The 16,117-nt window shown below is 33.0% G+C and overlaps 2 protein-coding genes across 2 annotated transcripts in view; both read left to right on the forward strand.

The window, feature by feature from the left end:
• The window catches only part of LOC110609514 (cell division control protein 2 homolog A), an 80,580-nt gene that overhangs the window by 31,914 nt on the left and 32,549 nt on the right, over positions 1 to 16,117 (forward strand). The gene's annotated exons all lie outside the window — the stretch shown is intronic.
• On the forward strand, positions 1,684 to 7,067 carry LOC110609512 (26S proteasome non-ATPase regulatory subunit 4 homolog). Its single transcript, XM_021749124.2, has 10 exons — positions 1,684 to 1,846; positions 1,967 to 2,080; positions 2,243 to 2,348; positions 4,014 to 4,128; positions 4,225 to 4,434; positions 4,519 to 4,831; positions 5,666 to 5,789; positions 6,233 to 6,336; positions 6,443 to 6,511; positions 6,752 to 7,067. The coding sequence occupies exons 1-10, from the start codon at positions 1,835 to 1,837 to the stop codon at positions 6,797 to 6,799; spliced, it is 1,215 nt and encodes a 404-aa protein (XP_021604816.1). The 5' UTR covers positions 1,684 to 1,834; the 3' UTR covers positions 6,800 to 7,067.

A 16,117-nucleotide genomic window follows, 5' to 3' on the forward strand; every position in this document is an offset into this window, starting at 1 on the left:
TCCGGTAGAATAACTGTCGGCCCCATCATTCTCAATCATCTCCCTCACCCTCCTTTCATGGACCCTAGCTTCCGGTTCCTCCTCTTCTACGGCCCTTCGCCCCCCGTCCCCGGTTTCTCGGCTGACAGTTTGGGGATGGTTAAAGGTAGGTTGAGGTTCATTGGTCCGGGACTCTTCTACCATCGGCAACACATTTGCTGGGGTGCTGAGGCCCCGTTGTTGCATCATCTGCTCCAACCAGTGGGCGGTGTTTTTTAACTGAAGGGTGATGGTTTGGAGGTCCTGGTTGGACAAGGCAGCGGCGGACGCATTCCCTGCCAGGCTTGGCGAGGGGTTGAAAGGGATGGGTGGTTGATTGTTTGGAGTTGTAGGACTAGAAAAAGAGAACTGCTGCCCCTCTTGGGCAGAGCTCAGGTCATTGGGAGTGTTAAGATTGTTGTTTTCATTATGGTTAGCCATCGTGGATCTCAGTGGGTATTGTAAGAGTGGAACTCCGGTGATGAAAAGATCTCCTTCGTTTCCCACAGATGGCGCCACTTGATGATCTGAGATCCAATAAAATAGGGTTTTACAGGGGTTCTCTTAGCTTGGGGAAAAAACTTCTTTCTAGAGAGGGGGCATTTCCCCTTTTATCTGTTTCCTTTGTCTGCTAATGACGTATAACAGACTGTCTATCATTGGTCCACCTGTCCCTGCCACATTGATATGAACGTACGGGGAAATCAGATCTCTGCCCCATGCGTAACGGCCCCTGATTATCCTCGAATGCGCATGCGGATGGACCCGCCGGACAGATGAGTTGGTTTCCTTCCTAGTTCCGAGCTAGACCGGAAGATAAGATAAAGGTTGAGCCCAGAGAAGACCTATCTGTTGGGCCGAACGAGCCGGGCCGGTCTGATGGGGGAAATTATCTGGAGACCGGTCCTAAAGCTAAATGGACTGGACCTGGCTCATGCGAGAGGTTTAAAGGTCTCCAAGTAATAGGCTGATACCGTGGGCCGGAACCCAGACCGGGCTGGAGAAATCTAGCGTTCACCAATTAGGAATATTCATGAATGGATCAATCCATTATATCCATCCAATCCAACTAATTTAAACTGATAAAATTTGTTAAATGGCAATATTAAATTGTTTATAATATTTTATTCAATTTTTATAATTTTTTATTAATAAACTAACAAGTAATTATTCTACAACCAGTTGTCACATTCTAATCTAACTCTATATCTTTTCCTTTTAATTTTTTTAATATAATATTAATTTATTTTTATATTTTTATTATTTTTAGGAGTATGATATCTCAATTCAATAATTTTTACTTTTTATTTTTTTTCAATTTCTAAAAGTTAAAATTAGTATTTTTTGCACCTGTAATATTAAAATTAATTATTTTTATTATAATTGCAAATTTAAATAACTAATCTATCATAATAGATAAAGTTGTTTTGAATTTAAATTTAATTCAAACAATAAACACCCCTAAATCAATAAATTTTGATTTGCTATAAATATTAAAAACATAAAAAAAAAAGAAAATTTGTTACATGTATTGTCACATTTGGCTTAAATTAATATGTATATAATATAGAATACTTTTAATACTATAAAATTATTTTATAAAAGTAAAAGAAAACCAAAACCCGATTGGTTTAATTTTTAATACTATACTTTTAATACTAGTTTCGTGCTCTAAGTCGGAATCGTCTGGTTTCTTGTACAAGTAAAACCCGATTCTTCCCTTCTCCTCTCTCTCTCTCTCTCTCTGCGCTCTCAATTAATCGAAAACGTCTATCTCTCAATCCTTCGTGTATCCTTCTCCTGCCAATCACTAACCATGGTGCTCGAGGTAAACCCTAATCTTTCTTATAATTTCGTTAAATTGGGGTTTATGATTGTTCTTGATATTCTTAGTCCATTTTTTCGTTAATGTCGGTAATTTGATTGTATTATGATATCTTATGAACAGGCGACGATGATATGTATCGATAATTCGGAATGGATGCGAAACGGCGATTACTCCCCCTCCAGGTTTCAAGCTCAAGCTGATGCCATTAATCTTATTTGTGGAGCTAAAACACAGGTTTAATTGATATTATTGTTGTTGATATATATATCCTTTAAGTATTTTCTTTGTTTATTTTTTCAGTTCTTCTTTAGATTGACTTTTTTGAAACAGCAGTTAGTGTTTGATTGTGGGTTGAGAAATTGTTAGTGAATGTGGTGGTCTGGATTGTATTTGCAGTCAAATCCGGAGAATACGGTGGGAGTTCTCACAATGGCAGGAAAAGGGGTTCGTGTTTTGGTCACGCCTACTAGTGACCTCGGCAAGATCTTAGCTTGCATGCATGGTTAGCTTCTTTCCTCTCTCTGTGTAGATGACTTAGGCCTTATGTGTTTTTGGTTCACCACTGGACCTAGACCGGCCATAGTCTGGTTTCCGAGTCAGAAACCCAATTAGATAGGAGCCAGCCGGTTGAATTCCAGCCAAAACCTAGTTTTATTATTTTTTTCCATTTTTTAGAAAGAAAAAAATTTTAAATTGAATTTGATTATAATCATGCTGGAACCGAAATTGAGGGACCCGGCCTTTTCCTGTTCACCTGAACCTTGTACCATAGCTGGCGGCCATTAATTGAACCTCAGTGATGTCTGGTGCAAGCTTACTGTTGTGTATAAGTATCTGAAATTTATCTTTCTTCTCATCGTGTGGTTGCTAATGCCTAATGAACATCTAATAGTTACTCATATTAAGAATCACCTGCAGGTCGTAATCTATTTCCCATTTAAGTGTATGGAGGCTGACAAGCGAGTGCGAAGTTCCTCATTGATATATTGGCTGTTAGTTCTTTGCAGTTTGTTCTAGGATGGAGTGATATGTTTTCAATTATTTAATGAATGTAATATTGGTAGTTTTCGAGTAATACGGTTATCACCTAAGTCCTAACTGATGTGGCTCAACTAGTTGATGATTTTTTAAATCTGCACATGTTGCTTCTGGTGGTGATAGGGTTGGTGTTCTTTTGCATTAGATGTACTCTTCCAGCATTTGGGCAGTGCTGGAGATGACTTTCAAACAGTGATCATAACTCCTCATTCCCTTTTTGAGATGTGAGGTTTATTCCAGCAGTCAATCCTTTTACCACAAGGGGCTTTTACCTGGAGTTTGCTATTGGTTTTAAGTTTTGGTCATGATGTCTCAAAAAGCAAGCCATTCCAGAAGTTAAATAAGTGTCATTGACATTGTGGAGAATTTTTACGCCTTATACAATTTATTAGTATCAAACTGCATTTAATGCATAAATTGTGCAAGAACTCGATGCAAGGTCAATATTAGTAATTGCCATGAACTTTGGTTGTTTAAGATATTATTTGTCAACTAATTTTCTATCCCGCATTTGTTTAAACTTTTTTTTACTTTCACATTATAAATATGCAATGACATAAAAAATTAATAAGTACCATAGTCTGTTGTGTAGGATAGGAACTTAAAAAAGGTCACATGTTCCTATTTTATTTGTAGGTCACTTTAATCTTATTTGCATTCTACGATTGGTGTCTTCTTAGAAGAGCTGTGGAAGCTTTAAATTCTTTAATATTTTTATCTGAATGACAGCTGTTTTCATGGTTTTCCTTTTCCAATTAGGATTTGATTATATTTATAGTAGTAAGCTTGAAGCAACTATTTATGCTTCAAATAGCTTGGCTTATGTTTTCAAAGCATTAGTTCTGTGTAGGAAATAGTATATTGAGTGGATTAACTTTATGTAGGCCTTAGGTTTATGAATACCAATCATAGTCTGTAAAAATGATTTAAGTCTTGATACTCTTATTTTGGATATTGTAATTGGAAAATAGTCTTTTACTTCCCAAATAGAATAAAGTACATAGTATGTTATTTAAACTTTCTACAAGTGAATTGGTGTCATTTCCTTTTAACAGCTTGGTAGGATTTTAATTTGTTTCTAAGCCTATCTAAAATTACATTGAAATGTGATGCCCTCCCCTCAATTTAGGTTTAGAAATAGGTGGGGAGTTGAGCTTGGCTGCTGGTATCCAGGTTGCACAATTAGCTCTCAAGCATCGTCAAAACAAAAAGCAGCAACAAAGGATTATTGTATTTGCTGGAAGGTGTGTTTCATCATACATGCTAGCGCCTAGTGGTCTCTCTTAATTTGTTTTTCTTATAGTTTTAATGTTTTATCAATATAAAATTGGTGCTTGCAGCCCCATTAAACATGATAAGAAGGCATTGGAGATGATTGGAAGAAGGTTGAAAAAGAACAGTGTTGCACTTGATATTGTTGATTTTGGTGAAGACGATGATGGGAAGGCAGAGAAGTTGGAAGCTCTTCTTTCTGCTGTTAACAATAATGACAGCAGCCACATCGTTCATGTTCCTTCTGGTCCAAATGCTCTTTCTGATGTGCTTATCAGGTAGTAATCTTCCCTGTTGTGTGTGCCAAACTTTAACTTCATTGCTTTACTGATTTTTTATTTATTTTGTTTGTCCAATGCTAGCACACCCATCTTCACTGGTGATGGGGAAGGTGGAAGTGGTTTTGCTGCTGCTGCAGCAGCAGCTGCAGCCGGTGGTGTTTCTGGTTTTGAATTTGGTGTGGATCCCAACCTTGATCCTGAACTCGCCCTTGCTCTTAGAGTTTCAATGGAGGAGGAGAGGGCCAGGCAAGAAGCAGCTGCCAAAAAGGCTGCTGAGGAAGCCTCTAAGCAGGAAAAAGGAGGGGAGCAACCAACTAGCTCTCAGGATGCAACTATGACTGAAAGTGCCAGTATTACAGCTCCTGAAGCTGACAACAAGAGAAATGATTTAACGGTTTGTACATTCTAGCTTGAAGCGGATATCCTTGCCTGTTTATAACAGTTGGTGGTGAATGCCTATACCATGCTTGATTGTGTAATGGGTCCTTTTTTAATTTTCCCCGCCCTTTATGTAAAATGGGCCAGATTTAACTTCATTGCAAAAGGCACCATGTGGAAGGAGGATTGCCGAAGTTTTATATGAAGCTTGTTATACCCAATACCTAGCGGTTTGTAACGTAACACACTTCCTCACACCTAGGACTGGATATATAGAGTGTGAAGTTTGCAAGACTTGACCTTTGCCAGTGAGCGAATATAAAAGTGCAGTTTGGCTTAATACCATGTTGATAATACTATAAAAGGCACCTTGTGGGAGGATGATTGGCCAGCAATTTTTGCCAATACCTAGTGGATGTGAGACTGAATGTTTCTAAGCTTTATTATGCTATTCATTTTTGGCGCCTTCATTTGGACTGGGCAATATATATATGGGTCAATTTGAACCCATGACCTATCAGGCTGAGCCTACATGGGATTTTGCAAAATGCCAGAAAAGCTGCTGGACTTTGTCCCGTGTATGAACATTATTATAATCTTAGGCGAAGATTCATGATACAATGGAAGAAAGTTTTGCCTTTTTAATTGTCTGCTTCTAAAATAAAACATCTTGTTAGAATTTTGGATTCCGAACTGTTATGCCTTCTTATCATTTATTGGTCCTCTCTCTCTCTCTCTATGTATATATATACACACATATATATATTATATATTGCTTGCTTGTGCTTCATATTGCTGGCATGGGGTTAATCTACGTCTTACACATAATAACTTACATTAATTATTATAGGATGAAGAGAATGCGCTCCTACAACAAGCTCTTGCCATGTCAATGGACGACCCTGCCTCTAGCCATGAACTGCGAGATACTGATATGTCAGAGGCTGCTACGGATGATCCAGACTTGGCAATTGGTGAATCCTTATGTCCAGTAACTTTATTGCTTGTGCATGCATGTGTTTTTCCTGTCAGTCATGGTCACACCATGGAACTTGTTGGGGCTAGCTCTCGAATTTGTACACGGAAACTCAGAAATACTAATCACATGCTTAGGATGTATTTGGCAAGTATTGGGGATTTCTGGCATTTTACTTACCAAAGAAGTTGGTCGATGACATGTCTGACAAATATAACTATTTTGAATTTTGCTATTCTTGTTGGTCAGAGATGACAATAGGAATGCCTCTGAAATTCTTTGGTTTCGTCAATTGATAAAGCCATGTCCTGCGGTGTATATTTCTTAAATCTGGCATCTAATCTTTCATAGTCTTCTAGAATTTAATTTTGTTACTGACAATGCTAAAGTTTTTAATGATTGCTGCAAGCATTCTGTTAATGCCCCTGGTGGTTCTTGCAGCTCTTCAATTGTCTGTGCAAGACAGTACAAAAGATTCAGGAAGCCAGACAGATATGAGCAAATTGTTGGCCGACCAGTCCTTCGTATCCTCCATCCTTGCTTCGGTATGGCTTCTTAAATTTTAACTGGAAGAATCCATCTTCTCATATCCAACATATATGTGGTCTCAACCCAATGCTATAGTTATTTATTAGTTCATTGCTTCTGCAGCTTCCAGGAGTTGATCCAAATGATCCTTCAGTCAAAGATTTGCTTGCTTCCATGCAAAGCCAGTCTGAGGTGAGTTCATTGAACTTCTACCGTCTTTTTTTTTTTCCAAGTGAATCGCTTATGGTTGACTTTCGATTCATGTTTTATTTTCCTTCTCTTTCTTCCAGGCTTGTTCCTTACTGTTTATATGGGTCTTGAAAATAACTTTTACTCTGCAAAACAAAAGGATATTCCATTCTAATGCTAGGGATTCTACGTAATGAAAGAATTTTGAATATGATTTCATTGTCATTTTTGTTTTATTTACAGCCCCAAGAAAAGAAGGAAGAAGACAAGCCTAAGGAGGAGGAGAAGTGATAATTATATGGCGTTGGATTTTGGTGTCGGAAGGGTTCCTGAACTGATCTATTATCAGCTAAATCAAAAGAATGTTCAAATTTGAAGGGGCATCACATCAGGAGTGTTTTAAACATGTTGGACATTTGAGCTTTCATACCATCACTGGCTTCTGCATGTACAATTAAATCCTCGAGGTCTGAAAGCTATTTGTTGTAGCTGTTGATGCTTTATTTGTGTTTACAAGGGCAGGTTATTTTGAATGGCAAAGAAAGTGATATTGTTTAAATCTTGCTGCGAATGATGGGTTTATTAAGAGTAAGTTTAAGCTTCGTGAGTAATTAAGTTCGACCCATTAAAATTTAAGTATGGCTAAATTATTGAAACTCTCTATAACTAATTCGAGAGTGTTAATTTGTTTTTAAACGAAATAAATTTGATTTTTTTAATATTCCATTCGAATTTAAAGTAAGCAACGAATTAAATTTCAACACTTCACAATAAATGGTTAAACGGGATGAGTATTTGAAGCTTGAATAAGGCTTCTAAATTGTCTGGTCTGAAATCTTGTGAAGGCACTCGATACTGATAAAATATTAAATAAATATCTGTAATGACATAATAAATACAATTTTTATAAAACAATTTAAATGTATTAACTTATATGTTAAAAATATATTATTTAGATTTTTTTTTAACTTATTCACATTGCTTTTTAAATATGCTAATCTATAACAATAGTCTAGAGTAAGTTTTTAGATAAATAATATATCACTATGTGTTTAGGATGATAAAAAAATAAATAAATAAAAATCAAAACTCTCTTATTGTATTGAAAGTTATGGCTGGTCAGCTGTCACTAGTAAATAACTATTAAATATGTATAATAACATATTTAATACTAAGTTAATCATTTAAGATCGGAGAAGAAACCCGTTATATAATTTTTTTTTTTTTCAGTCTCATTCTCTTTTGGTCTTTTCTTGCCGAGTTTGGTGTGCCTGTTGTTTAATTTTTTTTTTTTCTTTTTCTTTTTAATTGTGGCTTCTGTTCTGTGTGCCCACTGTGCTTGATTGGGAAAGCGTCACAGCATAAATTTTAGCCTCTTATTTTGGTTAGTATTGCGCCTGTGTTGCCATAATGATATCGATTTATTAGGTTTTCTTTGGACTTTGTTGGCTTTTTTTTTTTGTCTACTCTTGATCTTCTTCCTTGTGCTTTTTTCGTTTTTTTTTTTCTTCTTTAATGTTTTCCGGCTACTTCTACTTGTGTTATTTGGCTGGCGATTATGAGGACGATAGAGACGTCGGTGCTGAATGCTTTGGGTATTTTGTGAACTGGGCGTTGTAGTTTAGGGGTGGGCTTCTCTTTTTAATATGTAATATTGTGAACTTAGCCTGTTTGTGGACCTTCAATTGAGATTGTACATAGAAAAAAAACAAAAACTTGGGAATAAAAATTTAAAAAAAATGAATCGTACTGACTTAATTAGTCAACTTCTACGAATTTTCGTTGGAATTGACCTTTTCGTTTTTAGAAATTCTAAATTTTTTTCATTTGAATCCATAGAACCCGGCGTGATATGAGTTTTATTTTTAATTTTTTTAACATCATTATGATTTGTCTTTTTCATCACTTGGGAATTGTTACAATATTTAAATTAACTCAAATTATTAAAATTTATTAAAATAACTTAATTTTAAAATAAGAGTCAAGATTTATTAAAATATTTTAATTTTACTTTAAACAAAAACATTTTATTTAATTTTAAATAGATCTAGTTAAATTCAATTTAAAAAAATAAATATCATCAAGCAAAGTTGACTAGTATACATATAGACTGTATCATGTGATAAAAGAGAACATCATTTTGATCACCTTTCCAAGATTCTTTGGATTGAAAGATTTAACAGCCAACAATCATAAACCTCTATTGGAAATTAATAAATTTAAAATTAGATTTAATTGATATTAACTTCAAAAATAATTTATATTAAAAATATTTATTTTTAAAAAAAAATTTACTATTTAATTTCTATATTATTAATTTTTAAATTTTAAAAAATATATTAAAATATTATTAACATTTTAAAAACTCAACTAGTTAATCTTTTCGTTAACTGTAATCATTAAAATTAATTAATAAATTTTTTATAAAATTAAAAAATTAATTAATAAATTTTTTAAATCACATAAATTAAATAATAAAGTACTTAATGATGTTCTTAGATCGAAAGAAAATAGAATTTGTAATAGTTGGACAAGTTTGACTGAAGAGGAGGTACTCCCCCTTAAATTCATTTCCTCTTACTTGCTAGTGACGTTTAACGGTCTTTTTACTACAGTGACACATGTCTTTATCGTGCAGATTCGTATGTACAGTGGTGTCAATTCCTTTATCTATGTCAGGCGGTCATTTAATTTTTTTAAATAAGCGTGCGAATATGGCTGCGAAAGGACTGTGCCTGTTGTTCCTATTCGTGTCCTATCACCGGGCCGACTTCTTTTTACTGGATTTGGACTTGCAGGCGACCCGGCCTGCTACGCATTCTGAAGCCGAGGTCTGAACTGCTGAACAAGCCTGCCAAGGGGCCTCCCAAGCTCTGGATTTGTTTTGCTTTCGCGGACCCAAACTCTGCGAAAGTAAAACGAAATTCAACGGTTATTACACAATAATTAAAGTTAATAAAAAATTAATTAATAAAATTTTTACAATTAAAATTAATAAAATAAGTAATTATTAGACTTTTAAACCTTTTATCTTTTGAAAAAGACTAATTAACACTTTATCTGGACTATACGTCTAATTGGAGTGGAGTCAAATGCCACTTAACATTAGACCAAAAAAAAGTTTCCACTTAACACGCGTAATTGTCAGGTGGAATTCCAGTCATCATAAATTAAATACATACTAAGAAGATCTTCCTTTACTTTAATTGCATTAATATGATTTAATGGAAAATAATTTTATGGTAATGTCTTACTTATCAATTAAAAATTGTATCATTAATTATTATTAATAATTTTTCACTTAATTGTGAGTTTTTTACTCTCGTAAAATTAACAAATTTTAATATAATAAAATAATTTTAAAATAAAAGTCATCATCGAGCTATTCAATAACTTAAACAGATAAATATTGTTTTAGAAAAAAAGTGATAAATAAATAAGTAAATGAAAATCTATGCCAATTTTGATTTTTTCAAGAAAAAATCAATTGAATTTATTAACTTTAATTTTTAAATTAAAATTCTTTCACTTTGAAACATGAAAATTAAATTGAAAATTATTAAACAATACTCCCTCCTCTCTGCAGCTGTATGAGTGTGTGAAGTCAATGTGCATTTATTAAAAACATTCAAGTGCAAAACAACCCTCCAGGACCATTCATAAATTATTTTGGTCCACAATATTATTTTTTTTTATTTCATTTTTGAATACTAGCTTTCTACCCATTAATTATAAACGGTGATGTATATATTTAATAAAAAAATAATTTTTATATTATCTCATACATAAATAATAGTTAGAAAATTAGTGAATATAATTTTAATGTAATAAAATAAAAAATAATTGAATAATTTCAGTATATTTTTTTATTAAAATAAGTGAGTATACGACATAAGTTTTTCTTTGTGATCCCTTTGTGATTCGATATTTTCGCTTTTTTCTCTTTTTTAAACTTGATTTCTTCTTTCTCCTTTCTCATGAAAGACGATCTGTGTCAATTGACTATCGATGAAAAAGAAGATGTTATTGTTCATATTAAGAGTTTCAGAGATATTCCAATCGTCACTTATGATTTCTATATGGTGGGGAGGTTTCTCACATACAATCCAATATATTTTATTTTTGATGGAAATAAAAACTCTTAGTTATTGTATGAAATTTTTTCGTAACTTTTTTACATTTTGATAATTGCTTCTCAGTCAATAGACAATGATTGGGAGGATGCCTTTTGTTAACGTGAAAGAATCATGTGTTTATTTCTATGGTTGGCTTTTCTTCAAATTTTATTGATTTGGTTGTTTCGGAAGGTAATGTTCAGTGGATGTTTACTAGTTATTATGGGTTTCCGGAATCGTAATAACAATGTCAATCTTGGAATCTTATTCGAGCTTTATCTCGTAGAAACTCTCTTCCATGGCTTTGTTCGGGAGACTTTAATGATTTATGCTCAAGACATGAGAAAGAATGAGTATCTTTATCAAATTATCTTATGCAGGGGTTTGATTTTGAATTATTGTAAATTTTTGTTAGACTCTAGAACTTATATTTCTGTTAGATGAGTTCGTCGTAATGTTACTCTAGCTGCTCATACTTTGGTTAGAGAATTTATTAGGTATAATTGTCTCTCTGTTTGGAATAATATCCCTCTTTATTTGATGGAATTTTATTAATACAATTAGTAGTTTTGCTTTAAAAAAAAAAGTAGGTATATATAGTGATTATAAAGTCTTGATAAGACAATCCATAATAATTCTCTATCAATCAATCGGCTTATGATTAGGTAATCTCCTATAATTATGTCAGAATCATTCCAGATTTATATGACTCAATATGATATTCTTTATTAATCGTCATGTGTTGTATACCGCTTAAAATGGAATAGCGAAAAGGAATAATATTAGGTGAAATTTTATGGTAATTTAAAGGTTTACACTTATTTTTTTATTTAAAGAAAAAAATCTCTTTTTAATTTATAAAAAATTGAGTATTATATAGGTTGAATCGATCATCAGAAGAAGAATTAGGCCAAAAATTAGAATACATTCTGGGAAAATAAAACTTCCATCGAAGAGAAGCAAATGAAAGGCTTTCATAAAAATTCTCGTAGAATCGAGAATGAGGTTTTCATTTTGTACATGCCAGATCATGAATTAGTAACTGCACTCAATCTCCAAAAAAATCCCAATTGTTTCGAACTTTCTTTTTTTTTTTAGAATGGAATATTTACGGAATCCCGGATCAAACCTTATTTCATGGTATTTACCTCTTTCTTATTCTTAAGCAAGTCCCCGAGAGGGCTTTAATTGATCCATGATTTATGTTTCATCTTTCGCTTCATTTTCCTTTGTTTCGAGAAATATAGCGATCAATTCCGATTCTTTCTTTTTCTAAAGTATAAAAAAACTTACTAAATTAGACTGTAACTCATTTACAGACAAAATCGGCTCTAGAAAAGAAATCTGTTTCGAAGAATCAATACAAATATAAGAGCTAGGATAAAAACAATGCCACCTAAAATTGAAGTAAAATGTTCCATTGATTAACGTGGAATACTTATCTTACAGTGACGAACACAAATAAAAAGACATCCATGCCAACAAAATCAGTGAGGAAATAACAGCAGCAAACATAAGTGACATCAACGCAAGACAAGTAAAGAGAAATGTTTTTTGTTCGATCTTATTTGAAAAACAATATAATTATTATTAAATTATATATTTTTGTATAAATTTATATATTAATTAATTGTCTGTAAAAATTTTTGATATAAATATTTTATTTAACAATTCTAAGATGATTCAATTCTATTAAAATCTGCAACAATTTTAATATTATTCAATTATTTATTAATAAAAAACTAATTTTAAAATAGACAATTATTCTCAAATATATCGGGTTAATAATATAAGTGAGGTTACTTTAACATAATTATTAATGATGACCGTGGAGCTCCATATCCATAATTTTAGACCTTTGGGCTTAAGGCAGTCCAAATGAGAAGAATTGGACCTGACCTTAATGAGCGCTCAATACACGGCTCTAAATCTATATTGGCTCAAGGCCTCCCCAGGCGAGTTGGACTGAACGTGAATCTATTCGTGGAATTCAAGCCCGAAATATCCTTTAGCTTTTGTAGAAAAACAGACTCTACGATGTCTAGAATCGTATTCAAGTAGCGCCAAATGAAATTAAATGGTTGTTTGATGAGAGAAAATGAAACAGTATGTCTGTACGTACTGTCAATGTGAACGTGGCAGAGAGATAAGAGTACATGACGATATTTACATGTCATAAAAAAATAAAAGAGAAAGAGAAGAAAAAGAAGAGAGAGAAATAAAAATCAACTTACCAAAAAATATAATGAGCCTAGACCCATTTTTAAATCTTAAATATCAATTGGAGTCGTATGTGAGAATAAATAATATCTTATCGTCATTGGAGTTCTCATTCCTGCTCATCCATTGAGATCCATATGGCCAACCACAATAAAAACCTTATAGGAATCATCTAGAACGATATGAGCTCGGCTCAGGAAAGTCCACTATTCTTATTTTCTATCCCAACAATAGCAGTAAACCCACCACCCACATTACTAAACCTCTCACCAAACTCGACCGGAACTATGCCTCGAACCTTTTTGTCTAATCAAAAACTTCAAAATATGACGCTCTAATTGCAAAACATCGCCCACTGACTAAGCCAGATATTACAACAAAAGGGATTCAGTACCCCACTAAGCAGGCCACCCATGATAGAAGGGATTAACCACAATGAGCCATAATCCACACTGAACTACTAAATCCCACAACAAAGTAGCATGGGACAGAAGAAGGAAATGGAAAAGCAAGTTCGAGGAACGAACTAACAACTTGGATAAAAGGTAGGATAGTAAGGGAGCTCATTGAAAATGACAGAGCAGAGAGCTACTTTTCTGAATCCGCAGAGAGATCCGGAAATGAAGAGCTGTAAAAAAGTTATCGCCTGAAATAGAGGCTCAGAAGGGAAGACACTGATGTATATCAGAAGCTGGAAAGATTGAAAGAGCAGCTGTTGATGGAATTGAGGCCAGAGACAATAGTGGTCCCTATTGCAAACCTCATCGCCATTTGTAAAGTGGATTTAACAGAGACACTACCGAAAAAGTTAATGATGCCTATCTTGACAGCCTATGACAGGACAAAGAATCCCTAAGAGCATATACTGAACTACAAGACTTTTATAGAGTTGCAGACTCATTCTGATGCTTTAATGTGTAAGGTTTTCCAATCACCCTGACGGAACCAGCTTGAGCTTGGTTTAACAACCTGGAAGAAAGTATAGAATAACTAGACAGAAGAGGTAAAATCCAACGTAAGAAAATGGACTCAAAACTACGTATAAACATAATAGAATTGGAGGACAACATTCAAGGGATCACCCTAAAATGCCGGAAGACCTCGATGAAAAAGGGGGCAAAAGGAAATGTTAGCCCGAATTCGTGCTGTTTGATAAAAAAAAAAAAAAATCAAATTACGCCCCTGCTGAGCATCTATTAGGCTTTCTCGCGATAGGTTAGGAAGAACTATGCGCTCGTTAGGCAAGGGAGCCCTAGTCTTGAAGATTGAGGTATCAGCAAGGTCGCAAGAAAAATAATGGAAAAAAGAAGAAGTGACGAAAGAGGCCAGACCGCCCACATCGGGAATCCTAGTAGAAGTCACGAAAGGAGCGAAACATACCTTAGATCGAATAATCGAGATTATAGGAAAGAGAGAGGGCAAGATAGCAGAAGCAACATAAGAGATAGAGCAACAAGCAAAAGCAAAAATTTGAAATAGGAAAAGTTAGGGAAAAGAAGTTTTGACAGAACTCTCTTGGGGTCGCATGGTAATAATTTGGATCTCAAAATTTACCCCCTTATAAATTATGAAATAATTAATGAGTGAGTAAAGAGACACTTGATAACTGTCAGACTTTATATACTTGGGTCTAAAACAGCCTAACGAGAAGAATCAGGCCTGAGCTCAACAAGGACCAATATGCGCTCTAAGCCCATATTGGCTTAAGGTCTGCCTAAGCGAGTAGGGCTGGATGTGAACCTGTCCATGGTATTCAAATTTCAAATACTCATTAGTTTCTATGGAAAAGCAGACTCCATTATGCTTAGAATCATGTTCAAGTGATATCGAATAAAATTAAATGATCGCTTAATGAGAGAAAATAATACAATATGTTTATAAATACTATAAACATAAATGTGACAGAGAGATACGAGTACAAAATAATGGTTATACATAAAAAAATTAAAAAAGAAAGAAAATAAAAGGGTGTGAAAGAGAAATGAAAATTAAGCTTACTAAAAAATATCTTTAACCTAGAGTAATTCTTAACCTCATATATTAATTAGAATCTTTGATTTTTGTAAAATATTTTATTTTAAATAGAAAAATATTAAATTTACTTTTTATACTTGTATACTCACCATAAATGTTAAAAAAACCTAATGAGTAACTAATAATCCTGTTATAAGATTCACTGATAATTTATTCTCATAAGATTGATTAAATTATTACTAAATGAACCATTTAACGACGTGGGACAATGATCGTTATACTCGGAGAATTTTTTTTTAGTAATTTTAAAAAAATAAATTTATTACATTTAGTGTAACAAATATGAAGATGACACATTTATTTAATTATAATTTTTAATTTCATTACATTCTAAAATTTTTTATTAGAATCTTATACTTACATTTTTATTTTTTTAATAATACATCATCAATACAAAATAAGTAGACCGTAATCGAATCGAGTCGAGTCCAGTTTTGATAAGATCATACTCGATTAGAAAATAAATTTAAAAGTTCGAGTTCGAGCTCTTACTTAACTCGACTCGAACTCCATTTATAAGATTGAATTCGATTCATAAAATAAATATTAAACTCGAGCTCGATTTGTACTAAACTCGTTAATCACATTAACGAGTCAACTCAAACTCCATTTAAAAAGCTCGAATTTAAACTTATTTAGACTCGAATTTAAGCTCGATTATATTATAAACAAGTTTAATATAATTTAAATTTATTTAAATTATAAATAAATTTAAATTATAAGATTATTAAGAAATTTCTAAATTAAATTTTTTTATTTAATTAAAATATTTCGAACCCAAAACTAATAAAAAAAAATGTACAAAGATGTCATTTTATACAGAAATCATGATTCTCCATATCCTTTCAATTTTCGATGTGGGATTAGTATTAGCAAACAAACTTATTCGCGAGTCTGCTCACGAGTATGCTCACGAGCTTGTTTACGAGTTTAAATGAGTCGAATACTACTAAATTTAAGTTTAGTTCATTTATTAAATAAATCTAAAAAAATAAATTTAAATTCGACTCGTTTAAAAAATGAGTCGAGTCTCATCGAGTTTTGGTTCGTTTCCACCTCTAAAAATAAGAAGATTATTCAATACCACACAATAAATAAATCCATCTCATTTGTGATCATAAAGAGGAATATTTATTATATTAATATAATAAAAATTTTATTATTTAATTTTTAAATTTGAAAATTGAGATTCTGAGTTTTCATTATCATTGAATTGAAAAATCACGAATTTAAATCGTAG

Source organism: Manihot esculenta, chromosome 2, assembly GCF_001659605.2.
Source record: "Manihot esculenta cultivar AM560-2 chromosome 2, M.esculenta_v8, whole genome shotgun sequence".
NCBI classification, from domain to species: Eukaryota; Viridiplantae; Streptophyta; class Magnoliopsida; order Malpighiales; family Euphorbiaceae; genus Manihot; species Manihot esculenta.

Excerpts from the sequence above, each read along its gene's own strand:
- LOC110609512 (XM_021749124.2), top strand. Across the intron at positions 2,081-2,242 it reads TTTGTGGAGCTAAAACACAG|TCAAATCCGGAGAATACGGT; the intron begins GTTTAATTGATA and ends TTGTATTTGCAG. Across the intron at positions 6,337-6,442 it reads TATCCTCCATCCTTGCTTCG|CTTCCAGGAGTTGATCCAAA; the intron begins GTATGGCTTCTT and ends TTGCTTCTGCAG.